Below are 13,999 nucleotides of genomic sequence, written 5' to 3' on the forward strand. Positions count from 1 at the left end.
CAACGTGCTGAGCGCCGACGGCTCGGCCCCGCTGCACCTCTGCACGGCGCCGCACACCCTCAGGTACGGGGGGCACCTGCGGGTGAGACCCCCGCCCCGAAATCCTCACTCCTGCCCACCCGCGCATCTGGGCTGTCCTGGGAGGTCCCCGGGTGCCCCACGGGTGCCGCGTCTCTCCGAAGTGTCCCCTCACCCTTCCCCCGTCGCTCCATGTGCGGAGCTGCTGCTGGCGCACGGGGCGCAGGTGAACCTGGCACGCGCGGCGGCAGGTGACAGCCCTGCACGTGGCGCGCGCGCAGGGGCTGGTGGCCCACGTGGAGCTGTACCTGCACCACGGCGCCGACCCCTCGCAGCGCACCCACCAGGCTAGACCCCCCTGAACGCGGCGGCCGCCGCTGCCGAGCGCCCGAGGACGCCGAGCGTTTCCTGCTGTGGCCGAGCGGCTGCTGGCGGGCCGGCGCCGAGCCCGGGGCGCGGGGCGCAAGGGCCACACGCCGCTGCACAACGCCTGTGCCAACGGGCACCCCGCGCTGGCCCGGCTGCTGCTGCGCCACGTGCGCCGACGCCACCCGTCCCCAACGGCGCCGGCGACACCCCGATGGACTGCGCCCTGCACGCCGTGCTCGAGTACCGCCAGCAGCGGCCCGAGGAAACCATCGCGCTGCTGCTCGACCACGGAGCCCTGCCCGCGCACCCCAAGGTGGGCACGGGGCACGGGGGGCACGGGGGGTGGCGGGTGGCGGGGCCGCAGGGGTGACACGGCTCTGCTGGCAGATGCTCAGGCTGTGCTGCCAGCACCCCCCGGCGCTGGAGGTGATGCTCAACGCCTACGACCGTGTGCCCCCCGCCCAAAGCTGGGTGGAGGCCGTGCCCCCCGAGCTCTGGGAGGTAAGGGGTGTCCTGGGGTGTCCCGGGGTGTCCTGGGGTGTCCATGGGGTGTCACTGGGGTGTCCTGAGGTGTCCTGGGGTACTCTGGGATGTCCTGGGGTGTCCTGGGGTGTCCTGGAGTGTCCTGGAGTGGTCCTGGATGTCCTAGGGTGTACTGGGGTGTCCTGAGATGTCCTGGGGTGTCCTGAAGTGTTTTGGGGTGTCCTGGGATGTCCTGGGGTGTACTGGGATGTCCTGGAGTGTCCTGGGATGTCCTGGGCTGTACTAGAGTGTCCTGGGATGTCCTGGGGTGTTCTGGAGTGGTCCTGGGGTGTCCTGTATTGTCCTGGGGTGTCCTGGAGTGTCCTGGGTGTCCTGGGTGTCCTGGAGTGTCCTGGGGTGTCCTGGAGTGTCCTGTATTGTCCTGGGGTGTCCTGTATTGTCCTGGGGTGTCCTGGGCTGTACTAGAGTGTCCTGGGATGTACTGGGATGTCCTGGGATGTCCTGGGGTGTCCTGTATTGTCCTGGGGTGTCCTGGGCTGTACTAGAGTGTCCTGGGATGTACTGGGGTGTCCTGGGGTGTCCTGGGGTGTCCTGGGCTGTGCCCGTGTCCCAGCCCCAGCCCGCTGCCCCCCGTGTCCCCCCGAGCAGGAGCACTGTGAGTTCTACTCCTCGGCCGTGCGCATGGCGGGGCGGCCGCGGCGGCTGCAGCACCTGGCGCGTGTGGCCATCCGGCGGCACCTGGGCGCGCGCTGTCACACCGCTGTCCCCAGGCTGGCGCTGCCACCCCCCCTGCGCCGCTACCTCCAGCTGCCCATCGAGGGGCTCATCTCCTGAGGGCGCTGCATGTGTCCCTGCTGGTGCCCCCTTCATGTGTCCCCTCCGCTTGCTGCGTCCCCTCCGTGGCCTGGTGACAATAAAGGACGTGGCAGAGGTGGCTCTTGAGGCTCTTTGTCGCTGTGGACCAGGGTGGGGACGGTGGCTGTGGGGACAGGGACTGGGGTGGCACAGGGAATGAGGGGGGACAGAGCCAGGGGGTCACAGGTGGTGGGGAGGGGACAGATGGACGCTGGGCGATGTGGGGACCGTGGGGGGGTGACAGCCGCGAGGTGTCCGGGGGTGTCCGGCGGTGTCCGGGCTGTCCGGCGGTGTCCGGCGGTGTCCGGCGGTGTCCGGGGATGTCCGGGGGTGTCCGGCGGTGTCCGGGGTGTCCGGGGTGTCTGGCGGTCCGGGGTGTCCGTGGTGTCCGGGGTGTCCGGGTGTCCGGCGGTGTCCGGCGGTCCGTGGTGTCCGGCGGTGTCCGGGGTGTCCAGGATGTCCGGCGGGTCCAGGGTGTCCGGGGTGGGGCGGTGTCCGGGGGTGTCGTGTGTCCGGGTGTCGGGGGTGTCCGGCGGTGTCCGGCGGTGTCCGGGGGTGTCCGGCGGTGTCCGGGGTGTCCGGGGGTGTCCGGCGGTGTTCGTGGTGTCCGGGGTGTCCGGGGGTGTCCGGGGCTGTCCGGCGGTGTCCGGGGGTGTCCGGGGTGTCCGGCGGTGTCCGGGGTGTCCGGGGTGTCCGGGGGTGTCCGGGGCTGTCCGGCGGTGTCCGTGGTGTCCGGCGGTGTCCGGGGGTGTCCGGGCTGTCCGGCGGTGTCCGGCGGTGTCCGGTCCTGCCCAGGACCAGTGGTGGGGGAGTCAGACCGAGGGTTCCCACGATGTTCCCGCGGCACCGCCCCTCTGTCAGTGACTCCGCCCACCAAAATGACCCCGCCCATCACACTGGCCCCTCCCATTCCCAGACCCGCCCACTCGGGGCGTGTCGCGATAGCTCCTCCTCCCTTGACCCCGCCCATTGACTGTGGTATGACGTAATCCCCGCGCGCCCGCGGCCGCTCCCGCCCCCTGGCGGCGGCGCTCTGTGACGTGGCGCTTCCGGCGCGCGGGCGGCGGCGGGAGGCGGTGAGTGGGGGGGGCACCGGGACCCCCGGGATGGCGGGGACACCCCGGACCCCCGGGGATGGCGGGGACACCCCGGGACCGCGGGGGCTGACAGGGACACAGCGGCACCCCCGGGCCGGTGGAGACCCCCGGACGCACCGGGACCGGTAGGGACACACCGGACCCCGGGCACGGGCAGCGACCGCGCCGGTTCCTCCCGCCGGCCGCGCTGACCGCGCCGCTCTGCTCCGTGCAGGTCGGGGATGGCCTGAGCCTGCCCGCTGGGCACCGAGGGGCCGCGGGAACCCTCCGGAGCCTCCGCCCGCCCGGGACCGTGAGCGCAGCGCTGCCGCTTCGGCGCCGCGGCGGCGAGGAGGAAAATCCGCAGCGAGCGAGCAGCTCCCGTCCCTGCGGTGTCCCTGTCCTGAGCCCCAAGGTGGCACCGGGGCAGCGCCGGGGGTCCCCGCACGGCTCGGTGCACCGGCACCGGGAGGTCGAGGCGGGGTAGAGGCGGGGGGCGGCGCAGATGGAGCCCCCGGGCGCGCCCCTCATCCCGGGGCTGGGGGACGAGGTGACGCTGGTGGCCGGGGTGGCCGCGCTGCTGCTGGCGCTGGTGCTGGCCTGGCTCTCCACGTACGTGGCCGATGGCAGCAGCCAGCTCCTGGGCACCGGGGACGGGGCCGTGATCCGCCTCGCCCCTCCCGCCCTACGCGGGGCCCGCGGGGCGGCCGAGGCCCCGGAGCCCCCCAGACCCCCAGAACGCGGAGAAAGCGGAGGAGGAAGGGGGGCGGCGGCGCGGGGGACAGCGGGAGCCCCCCGGATCCCGGCCCGGATCCCGGCCGGAGCGCGTCCCCAAGCGCCGCCGAGCCCGGCGCCCCCGCGGCGGGGGACGCGTGTCCCGGGCTCATCAAGATCCGCCTCAAGTTCCTCAACGACACCGAGGAGGTGGCGGTGGCCCGGCCCGAGGACACCGTGGGGATTCTCAAGAGGTGAGTCCCGAGGGACGGGCCAGCCTGGCTGCGCCCCCCCTGCAGCAAACAGCCCCCTCCACGGAACGGGGGAGGGCTTTTATCCCTCTTGAGATAAAAGCCTGTAGTTTTACCCTGTGATTTTATATTTTATTGAAGCCTGTGGTTTTATTTTTGGCTGTGCCAAAAATACCGAGGGGTGTGGGCTTGAAAACGAGAAGTTTGGAAGAGGTGGCGGTGGCAGTGCCGTCGCCGTCCCCTCCCCGTGCAGCACTGGGGGGTTTCCACCCCAGGAGCGCCTCAGTGCCACCCCCAAGCTGTTCCTCCTCCCGCAGCAAGTGCTTCCCGGGCCAGGAGAGCCAGATGAAGCTCATCTACCGCGGGCAGCTGCTGCAGGACCAGGCGCGGACGCTGCGCTCGCTGCGCATCACCGACAACTGTGTCATCCACTGTCACCGCTGCCGGGGCGGCGGCGCGGCCGCCCCCGCCCTGCCCGAGCCCGGCCCCGCCGCCGCCCCCGCGCTGCCGCTGGCCGGGGGACGCTGATGGTGCCCACCGTGATGGTGGTGCTGGCGCTGGGCTGGTATTTCCGCATCAACTACCGGCAGCTCTTCACGGCGCCGGCCACCGTGTCCCTGATCGGTTGTCACCGTGCTGGTCACCTTCCTGGCCTTCGGGGTGTACGGGCAGGCGGGCTGAGGCGGGGGGCACCGCGGGGGGCACCGCGGGGTCCCTGTGCCCCGTGTCCCCGTCCTCCTTCCGAGACTGGAGCTACCACGCCCTGCTGCCGGACTTTACCCCCCAAAAATGGGCTGTGCCCCCCTCCCCAAACTCCATCCGCCAGCCCCAATCCCAGCTCTGGGGGAGTGGGACAGCACTGGAACGGGCAGTGGCTTCTTCCCAAGCCCCAAAAAAAGGACTTTTTAAAGCAAATAAAAGGTGTCAAGTCACCCCAGTGGTTGCCTTCCTGCCCTGGGGCTGCTCTCCCCACCCACCCACCCACACTTTTGGGGGGTTATAAAAACAAATCCAGCCCCACCTGTGGTGAATGAAGTGGGGGAAATGGGTGGGTGGGTGGATAAAGGCCCTGCTTAATTAATGAGCCATAATGAATGCCAGAGATACCAAGTCAAGATGCAGTTTTATTTACAGGGGCAGCCACAACCCACGCACGGGACACACAGACCTCACAAGGGCTCAGCTCCCCTGCGGGGGGACACACAGAAACACCGGGGGGGGGGGTGGGGGACACCTGGGGGTCACAGGGCACGGTCTGAGCCCCCCAAGCCCCTGGACCCCAAATTGCAGCGCCTCTCCTGAGCTGAAGGGGCTCAGGCTGCCCCCACCCCTCCAGCTCGCCGTGCCCCCCCAGGCAGTTTGGGGTGCTCCCCGGGTTTTTGGGTGCCCACAGCCCCGTCCATGGGCCCCGGGGCACACGAAGGCCAGCTCAGCATGCCGTGGCCAGAGCCCCCAGCCCCAGCGTGGGAGCACACGGGGGGCCCCACGCAGTTCTGAGGTGCCCGGGGCTCTGCAGGACCCCCAGCCCAGCTTTAGCAGCAGTTTGAAAACAATAGTGAATCCAGAGTCGAGAGCACCATAATTCTGAGTCCCAGCGAGAGGATGAGCCAGGGCAGGAGTGGGGGCAGACACAGCCCCCCCGGGACATATGGCCAAACGGGGGGGCAGACAGCCATGGGAGGGGCAGCAGAGGGGATGGACCCAACGCTGCCCCCCACGGCCCCTGTGGTGGGAGAACAGGAGGGGAGGGGTCCCGGGCAGGGCTGACCTGGACCCAGCCAGAGGGACCCGTCCCCCCCTGCCCGCAGGTGGGGCGCTGGTCCCAGCCCCCCCAAACAACAGCAGAGCCTGTGGGGGTCCCCAGGAGGGGATGTGGAGCTGCCCTGGGGACACTAGAGGGGGGGCTCTGTGCTGGAGTCGGGCTGTGCTCCCCCCAGCTTTGCTCCATTCCCAGCTCCCCCCAGAGGTGCCTGGCAGGTTGGGGTCCCCCTTCCCCAAACAGTTGGCACAGGGATGGTCACAGCAGCTCCCCCTACCCCCAGACCCACCCCAAACAGCCCCAAACATGAAGGATGCAGCATGCAGCCCCCTGTGACCCCCCTGGGGCACTGCCAGGCCCCAGGACCCCACAACTGAATACAGGCACAGCTGAGCAGATTTTGGGGGGTGAGGGGGTGCCCAGTTTTCTGTGAGTGGGAAACACCCCCTCCAGTGTGACCCCTCTCCTGAGCCAGCCCGGGGCAGGAGGGGGGGCAGCCCGAGTGGGGGGCTCAGCCAAAACCCCAGGGCAGGGGGGATTCACAACACCCTGACCCAGGCCCGGACCTGTCCAGGGTGTCCAGGTGCCCCACCCCATTGGGTAAGTGAGGAGTGGTGTGGGGGGGTTTGGGGGAGCTGGGAGGGAAGGGGGGGGCTGTACCCCCATGTCTGAGGGAGATGCCCCCATGGGAGCCCCAGGTACAAAAAGTGTCACAGAATAAATAGAGGCACCGGGGCAGGGGCAGGACGGGGGGCACGAATGGGGGCTCCCCAACCCAGCCCCACTCCAGCAGTGACCGAGTTCCCTGTGTGGTGCCAGGGCTGGCCCCGCCCCTGCCCATCCCTCTGTCCGTCCCTCTGTCCGTCCTGCCCCTCCCCAGCTCCCTGGGGCTCAGTTGATGTCGTCGTAGATGCTGGGGGTGTGGGGGGCGGGGGGCTTGGGCTTCTTCTTCTTGCTGGAGCCGAGCCCGGGGGCCGCTCACCAGCCCCAGGTGCGGCTTCTTCTTCTTGGTCTTGCGGACTCGGAGTTGTTTGTACCTGGGGAGGGGAAAAGAAGAAATGGGGGGGGTCAGGGTTGCCCCTCAGAGGGGCATTGCCCTGGGGTGCCCCAGTTGCCCCCAGCCCCAGCACTCACTGGCTTTGGAGGAGGCCGAGTCGGAGGGGAGATGTCGGAGGCGCCGTCCCACTGCAGGCGGCTCATCAGCGCGCTGGCTCTCGGCCACCTCGAAGCTGTCATTTCCACGCTGCCCTCGGCCTCGGGCAGGGACCTGCCGCAGGTGCCACAGGGGGTGTGGGCACAGAGCCCCCCAGATGCCAGGGGGCGCCCCAGGGCTCAGCCCAGCCCCCGCCACAAATCCCAACAAATCCCAATCCCAGCCCTGTCCCCATCCCCAGCCCCTGCTGAGCACCCCATGCAGCGCCCCCAGCCCCTGTCCCATGGCACAGAGACCCCCCCGGGACCCCCAGAGACCTCCCAGGGACCCCCAGAGACCTCCCAGGGACCCCCCAGGACCCCCAAAACCATCCCCAGGACCCCCAGGCTGCAGGCACTTACGCCGAGGGCCCGAGGAGGTACACACGGACTGCCCTGCTGCTCATCCGTGTGCTGGGGACACCGCAGGGACCTGGGACAGACAGCACTGAGGGGGGGCTCCCCCTCCCACGGGCCCTGGGGACCCCCAGAGTGAGCAGGGCCGGGCCTCACCTGGTGCACATCTTCTTGGTGTTTCAGAGATGACCCCGCATTGCTGGGAGGGAAGGACAGTGAGTTTGGGGGGGACAGGTGAGTGACCCCTGCACCATCACTGCAGCCCCCCAGTCCCCAGTGCTGTGTCCACTGCCCCAGTGCTGCAGTCCCCATTCCCACCCCAGTGGCAGATCCCGGGGTCCCTCCCCTGTGGTGCCCCCCAATCCCCCAGCCCCACACCGTGGTCAGCAGCGTCCGCAGCTCCTCGGGGCCCAGCGTCTCGTAGTTGATGCCAGCTGAGTTGCTGTACTGGGGGGCAGAGAGCAGCTCAGGGCTGGGGGGCCCTCCTGGGGGCCACAGACCCCCTGGGGAGGCAGAGGAGGGACTGGCAGCCGTGTCCCCCATCCCAGGCTCACCTTGAAGGGATCGGGGTTCCCGCCGATCTCGCCTGGGAGGGAGGAAGGTGAGGGGGGTCCCTGCCTGGGACCCCGAGCCCCCTCCCACGGCCACTGCTTCCCCACAGACCCCACCCACTGCAGCTGCCCCGCCCATCAGTGCCCCACCCACTGAAAACCCCACCCCTACACGTGCCCCACCCACACAAGCCCCGCCCAATTCTGTGAGCCCCTCCCTTGTTTTTAGCCCCACCCCAGGGCAGCAGCCCGCCCCCTCACCATTTTTGTGTTTCAGGGACTTGGACCTGCGGGGCGAGTTGGGGTTCTGCAACGAGACGGGGTGTTGGGGTGTCCTGTGTCCTGCCCCGCGCCCCCCGCCCCTGCACCCCCTCACCCCCTCACCTTATCCGATTTCCTCTTCTTTGCTGTGGGGACAGACACAGAAAGGAAGATTTCACCTTTTCCAGGGGATGTGACCCCTAGCCCAGGGCCTCCCCAGGGCTGGGACCCCCCTACACACCCACCCAGGGGCAGGGTTCAGGGGCAGGGGCAGCAGGACGTGTCCGCCACCCCTCAGGACAGCAGGGACCCCCCCACCTTTCTTCTCAGAGCCATAGGACCAGTCGTTGTCATTGATGTCATCGTTGTCCTCCTGGTCACTCTCAGACTTGTTCAGGTTGTTGCTGCTGGCGATCCTGAGCGGGGAGGGGAGGGAGATCATGGCTGGGGTCTGCCCCACGTCCCCCCCTGCACCCCGGGATCCATCCTGCACCTCCCATCCCCCCCTGCACCCCGGGATCCAGACAGGAGTCCCCAGCAGCCCCCCAAGGGGGGACAGAGGACCTGGGGTTCCCAGACTGGCAAGGAGGAACAAGAGAACCAAGCTGGACACCCCCACAGCCGCACGATGGAAAGGAAGGACTGGGGAGAGCCAGATGCCAAACTGATATCCCAGGCTCACCAGAGCCCACCCACAGCAGCACAGGGGGAGCCCCAGGCACCCCCAGCCCCCCGTGCCCGTCCCCAGCCCCACCTGCGGTTGGCGATGCGGCTGCTGTTGCGCCCCATGCCCAGGCACTTCTCCAGGTGCGGGGCGAAGCGCGAGGCGGCGATGCTGCGGCTGCAGTTGGGGCACACGCACTCCTTGTTCTTCCACTGGTTGTACACCTGCCCGAAGATGTCCACGCCCGGCTGGTCCACGATCTCTGCGGGGGGACACGCTCAGCCCTGCCCTGACACCCCCCAGTCTGCTCTGGGGGTCCCTGGGGCTGCCACAGCCTCCCCACAGCCTCAGCGGGACTCGGGGGGCTGAAAGCAGCAGCAGCGCTGCCGGGGGGGCTGTGCCACCTCCCACCCGCTCTGCACCCCAGCTGGGCCCCCAGCTCCACATTCAGGGGTTCACTGACCCCCCCATTACCACATTCAGGGGTTCAGTGACCCCCCAGCACCATTCAGGGGCTCACTGACCCCCCAGCTCCACACTCAGGGACTCACTGACCCCCCCAGCTCCACATTCAGGGGCTCACTGACCCCCCCATTAACCCCCCTGAGACAGTCTGGTCAGTGTTGGGTGTTCAATGCCCCTCAAACCCAATCCCTGTGTGTGGGAACGGCCTCTCTGGGGCTATGTCCCTGTCACCAGTGTCACCCCCACTCAGGGAGGGGGGGGGCTCACCAAAGTCCTTCATGCTGTCGGGGTCTGTGTCATCCAGGAAGAAGTAGCCACACTTGACAGCCCGTGCACCTCGAAGCACAGCCCCAGGCAGGCATCCTCCACCAGCTCTGTGTAGATCTCGTGTGCGATGGCCTGGGGGCCCAGGGGCTGTTAGGGACAGGGGGACACTCCCCAGGGGACAGACAGACCCCCGAGGGGGCAGCTCACCTCCGTTTGCTGTTATCCAGGCCAGACAAAGACATATCCTCCATTTTCATTTGCAGCTGCTTGCGGAGAAGTCACGCTGAACGCTCATAGCACGGGACACGGGGGGCTGGGGGCACGGGGGGTCTCACTGGCACCTGAGCCCCCTCCTGCAGACCCCTCCCGACCCCCTTCCCAGCCAAAATCCTACTGGCATTGCCCCAAGAGAAAGAGCCCCGGGGTTAAACCCTCCGGGAGTGAAGTGGGGGGCTCAGGGATGTCCCTCCCCAGGCGAGTGGGGGGCACTGGCTGCCCAGGGCGGGGTGTCCCCTGTGTCCCCTGTGTCCATCCTGTTGTCCTCAGGCCAGCTGGGGACATGCCCAGCCTGCACAAAGTGTCAGACCCCCCAGGAGCCCCATCTCACCCCCCATTGTCTCTGGATTTTAGGGGAGCACAGGGGACTCGGGGTGTCCCCAAACTGCCCCCTCCCAGAGGGGGTGGGTTCCCCAAACTGCCCCCCCCAGAGGGGGTGGGTTCCCCAAACTGCCCCCTCCCAGAGGGGGTGGGTTTTGCTGCATCACCCTCCCTTGCAGCAGATGAAGGGGAGACAGGGCAGGGAGGGGAGCACCGTGTGCCCCCCAAAAATGAGAGTCCAAAAACCCCAAACTCGTGGTCAGACACTCCCAGCAGCCAACGGTGCTGACCCCTGATTGTCACGGGGCAGGGGGCTCTGGCCAGCCACGGGGATGGGGGGGACAGAGGAGAGGCCTCCACATCCCCCGTTCACCCCCCAGGGATTTCTGATCCACGGATTTCTGATCCACGGATTTCTGATCCAAGGATTTCTGATTCAAGGATTTCTTCCTTCCACAGCAGAAAGAGGAAACAGGGGCTGGGATTGGCTCGGCCCCCAGGACCCCTTCAGGCTGAGGCAGAAAATGGAAGGGGAGCAGGGGGGGCTCAGGCGGTCTCCCATAGGGCTGGGGGGCTCAGGGGGAGGCTCAGGGGGGCTCAGGATAAGGTTTTGGGGTAGGAATGAGGGTTCTCAGGGCCTGGGGGTCCAGGGTGGTCCAGGGAGAGGAGGGTGGGGGTGGCAGGACAGGAAAGGGGGGCTAAAGGCCGCTCAGGGGGGCTCCCGCAGGTCTGGGGGAGACAAGGGAGGGGCCGGGGGCTCGGGGAGTGGAGCGAAGAACAGGAAAATGGGGGAGGGGAGATGGCAGGGCCGGGAGGGTCTCGGTGGTGCTGGGGGCCCAGAGAGGGCTGAGGGGACTCGGCGGAGGGGGGGGCAGGGAAGGGGATCCCAGAGCCCCCAGCAGGTCTGGGGGGCCCCGGGGGCGCTCAGGCACAGCCTGCGGGGGAGGGGGCGCGGGACCTGGGGGTCGCAGGGAAGGGGCCGGGGGCGGAGGGCACGGGCGGGGCGGTGCCGGGAGGGTCCCGGGGTCCCCCCGAGCCGAGGGGGAGGTCCCGGGCGGGGCCAGCGGGGCCCTCTCCGGTTCCCTCTCCGGTGCGGCGGGGCCGCGGCGCCGGGCAGGGCCGCGCCGGGCGGTCACTCACCGGCACGGAGGGTCCGCCGGGGCCGAGGCCGGTGCGGGGCCGGCTCAGCGCCCCCCGCCGCTCCAGCGCGGGGCCCGGCGGCGGCTGGCCATGGTCGGGGGCCGTGCGGGCCGTGCGGGGCCGGGCCGGGCCTGGCGGAGCCTCCGCCCGGCGGCGGCGGCGGCCCAGGGGGGTGAGGCGGGAGGGAGGGGCGGGGCGGCGCGCCCGGCGCGCCGCACGGCTGGGCCCGCGCCCCCCCGGCCGCGGGCCAATGGGGAGGCGCCGTCAGCGGCGGCGGCCAATGGAAGCGGGCGGAGCCGCCGGCGCCGCGCGGGGCCCCGGCAGAGGCGCGGGGGGCGGGGTCTGAACGGGGCGGGGCCTGAACGGGGCGGGGCCTGGCGGGGACCCCGCACCCCAAAACCCCCAAAATCCCGCACCCCAAAACCCCCAAAATCCCGCACCCCAAAACCCCAAAAATCCCGCACCCCAAACCCCCCAAAATCCCGCACCCCAAAACCCCAAAATCTCGCACCCCAAAAACCCCCAAAATCCCGCACCCCAAAACCCCAAAATCCCGCACCCAAAACCCCAAATCCCGCACCCCAACCCCAAAAAATCCCGCACCCCAAAACCCCAAAATCCCGCACCCCAAAACCCAAAATCCCGCACCCCAAACCCCAAAATCCCGCACCCCAAACCCCAAAAATCCCGCACCCCAAACCCCAAAATCCCGCACCCCAAAACCCCAAAATCCCGCTCCCCAAAGCCCCGCACCCCCAGGACCCTCCCCGCACCCCCGGTGCCCCTCGGATCCCACTCCCGGACCCCCCGGTTCTCCCAGGTCACCGGTCCGGGTGGTTCCCCCATCCCCAGCGATCCCCCGACCCTCATCCCTGCAGACCCCACTACGAGACCCCGGTGACATTCCAGATCCCAACCCGCTGGGGAGCCCCCAGTGCCCCACAACCCCCAAAAATGACCCCAAGGGGTCCCATCCCACAGCGGATCCCACAGAAAGGAGGAAGAACACTCCTCACGCTTGTCCTTTTTTTTTTTTTCCTAAAATTTTATTTTTTATAGTAATGACATGAGAACAGAAACATTATTTTTCACTTTATTATACAAAAAAAAAAAAAAAAAAAAAAAAAAAAAAAAAGAAAAAAAAAAAAAAAAAAAAAGGAAAAACAAAAAAACCCCAAAAAACTCAAAAATAAAAAAAAAAAACCAAAAAGAACTGAAACCCCAAGCAAACCGGGAAACCGGGGACACAACCCCCGCATCCCGCTCAGCCGTACAAATTCCGAGTCGGGATTATTATTATTTTTCTTTTTTTTTTCCTTTTTTTTTTGTCTTTTTTTTAAACCTACAAAAACACTCTTTAAATATTAGAAAAAAAAGATGATTTTTTTTTTTATTCTTTTTTTTTTTTTTTTTGTTTTTTTGCCTTTTTTTTTTTAACGTAATTCACAAGAACTTCCATCTAAAGGATCCCGGGATTTTGTGGCAGTGCCAAAATGCACTCAGGAATTCTCTTGCAGCGCAAACATTTTCTCCCCCCTCCCAAACTGTCGGCGCTGTAAGAATTTTTCTTTTTTATTATTTCATTTTTTTTTTTACCTTTTTTTTTTTTTTTTAACAGAAAAAAAGGTAAGGGGAAAAAAAAGGTGGGGTTTAAATTTTTTTTTTTTTTTTGTCTTTTTTTTTGTACTAAAAACACATCCACTAAAACACGACGGCGCTGGGTACATTCAGCAGAAAAAAAGGGATGGGGGGGGTTCCCCTTAGGGGATTTTGGGAGGGGCGGCGATTAAAAATTGGGAAGAAAATGAAAGGGAAATCCCAAATGGATTGGGGTAGGGGGGAGGGGGGACAGAGGGACGGACAGACAGACACTGGGGGGGGGTGGGGACACCACCTGGGGTCTCTCCGGGGCCCCGGTCCCGGGGGACTCGGGGGGATTGTCCGAGCTGCACCCCCTGCCCCCAGCTCGGGCTCAGCTGGCCCAAAATGGTGATTTTTCAGCCCAAACCCAGGCCAGGACGAGGGGAGCTGCCCCCACCCCCCTCAGCATCGAGGGGGTCCCAAAGTCTTTGCGGGGGGCTGGATTTGGGGTGCTGGGGGGGTGGGGACTCCCCTAAAAACCCCAAACCTGCAGCAGGGCCCCCCTGCAGCCCCCCAGCCCTGCAGAGATTTGGGTGCAGAGAAAAATGGCTAAATTACAGTCCTAGAGAGAAAACCCCCAGCCCCTTCTCTGGGGCCCCCCAAAGCCCAGCTCCTCTCCAGGGACAGGGCAGGGGGGGCACAAAGAACAAATCTCGAGCCCCCCCAAACAGAGTGGGGGTCCCCAGTGCCACTGGGTAGGTTTTGGGGGTGGCAGGGGGTGGGGGGACAGAACCCTGCAGGGAGGTGCCGTGGGATTGCTGGTGCTCGTGTCTGCTTAAAAAAAAGGGGGGGCCCTAACAGACCCCCCATGCACCCACCCCGGGCCCCACGGCCCCATCCCCTCCCGGGAAAGGGGCACCAACCCCCCAAATAAACCCAAACCACACCAATATTTACAGCATGGCCCCGGGGGGGACATGAACTGGTGGTAACTGGGATTAACTGGGGCGAGGGGAGCTCTGGCCCCCCCCCAGGATTTGGAACGGAGGGAGAGGAGCAGCTTCAGCAGAGACAGAGAGGAAAACGGGGGAGGAGGGCAAGGAGAAGGGGCAGGGGGAAATGAAAAATAAAAGATGGATCTTTCTTGTTTATAAAAAGGAAAAAACAAAACGAAAAAAAAAAAATAAAATACAACGGCACAACAACCACCGACAACAGAGCGGGGGGACCCCGCGCCCCCCCCTTGGTCACGCTGAGCCGCCGGCCCCGGGCGGGGGCGGCCCCGGTGCCCCCCCGCACACACTCACACGTTCACACACACACCCGCACCCCCAGGCCACCGCCACCGCCACCCCCGCGCGGGGACACGCCCGGGGCACCGGCACCGGGATCACCGGGAT

The 13,999-nt window shown here is 66.4% G+C and overlaps 1 protein-coding gene and 2 pseudogenes across 3 annotated transcripts in view; 2 read left to right on the forward strand and 1 right to left on the reverse strand.

Annotated features, from left to right (window-relative positions):
- LOC306812888 (ankyrin repeat and SOCS box protein 16-like) overlaps nucleotides 1–1,807 on the forward strand; it is a 4,112-nt pseudogene extending 2,305 nt beyond the window's left edge. The window contains exons 5-7 of the transcript in view: nucleotides 183–700; nucleotides 775–888; nucleotides 1,519–1,807. The product of the transcript in view is annotated as an ankyrin repeat and SOCS box protein 16-like (transcript). The remainder of the gene's footprint in view (nucleotides 1–182; nucleotides 701–774; nucleotides 889–1,518) is intronic.
- A 1,461-nt stretch (nucleotides 1,808–3,268) lies between these two features.
- LOC306812877 (transmembrane and ubiquitin-like domain-containing protein 2) lies at nucleotides 3,269–4,462 on the forward strand. The gene is given in 5 exon segments (XM_079327800.1): nucleotides 3,269–3,577; nucleotides 3,580–3,769; nucleotides 4,084–4,286; nucleotides 4,289–4,392; nucleotides 4,394–4,462. Coding segments are annotated over 5 exon segments (822 nt in total). The 5' UTR covers nucleotides 3,269–3,306; the 3' UTR covers nucleotides 4,448–4,462.
- Nucleotides 4,463–6,292: 1,830 nt separating this feature from the next.
- LOC306812889 (ataxin-7-like protein 3) lies at nucleotides 6,293–9,428 on the reverse strand (annotated as a pseudogene). Its single transcript, XR_013777855.1, has 11 exons — nucleotides 9,282–9,428; nucleotides 8,640–8,811; nucleotides 8,204–8,301; nucleotides 8,009–8,031; nucleotides 7,886–7,931; nucleotides 7,628–7,659; nucleotides 7,452–7,520; nucleotides 7,230–7,272; nucleotides 7,080–7,149; nucleotides 6,660–6,792; nucleotides 6,293–6,562 (listed from the first exon to the last, which is right to left on the reverse strand). The product of XR_013777855.1 is annotated as an ataxin-7-like protein 3 (transcript).
- Between the last annotated feature and the right edge of the window lie 4,571 nt (nucleotides 9,429–13,999).

The sequence above is a fragment of the Erithacus rubecula genome, assembly GCF_903797595.1.
Source record: "Erithacus rubecula genome assembly, chromosome: 27".
Lineage (NCBI taxonomy): Eukaryota > Metazoa > Chordata > Aves > Passeriformes > Muscicapidae > Erithacus > Erithacus rubecula.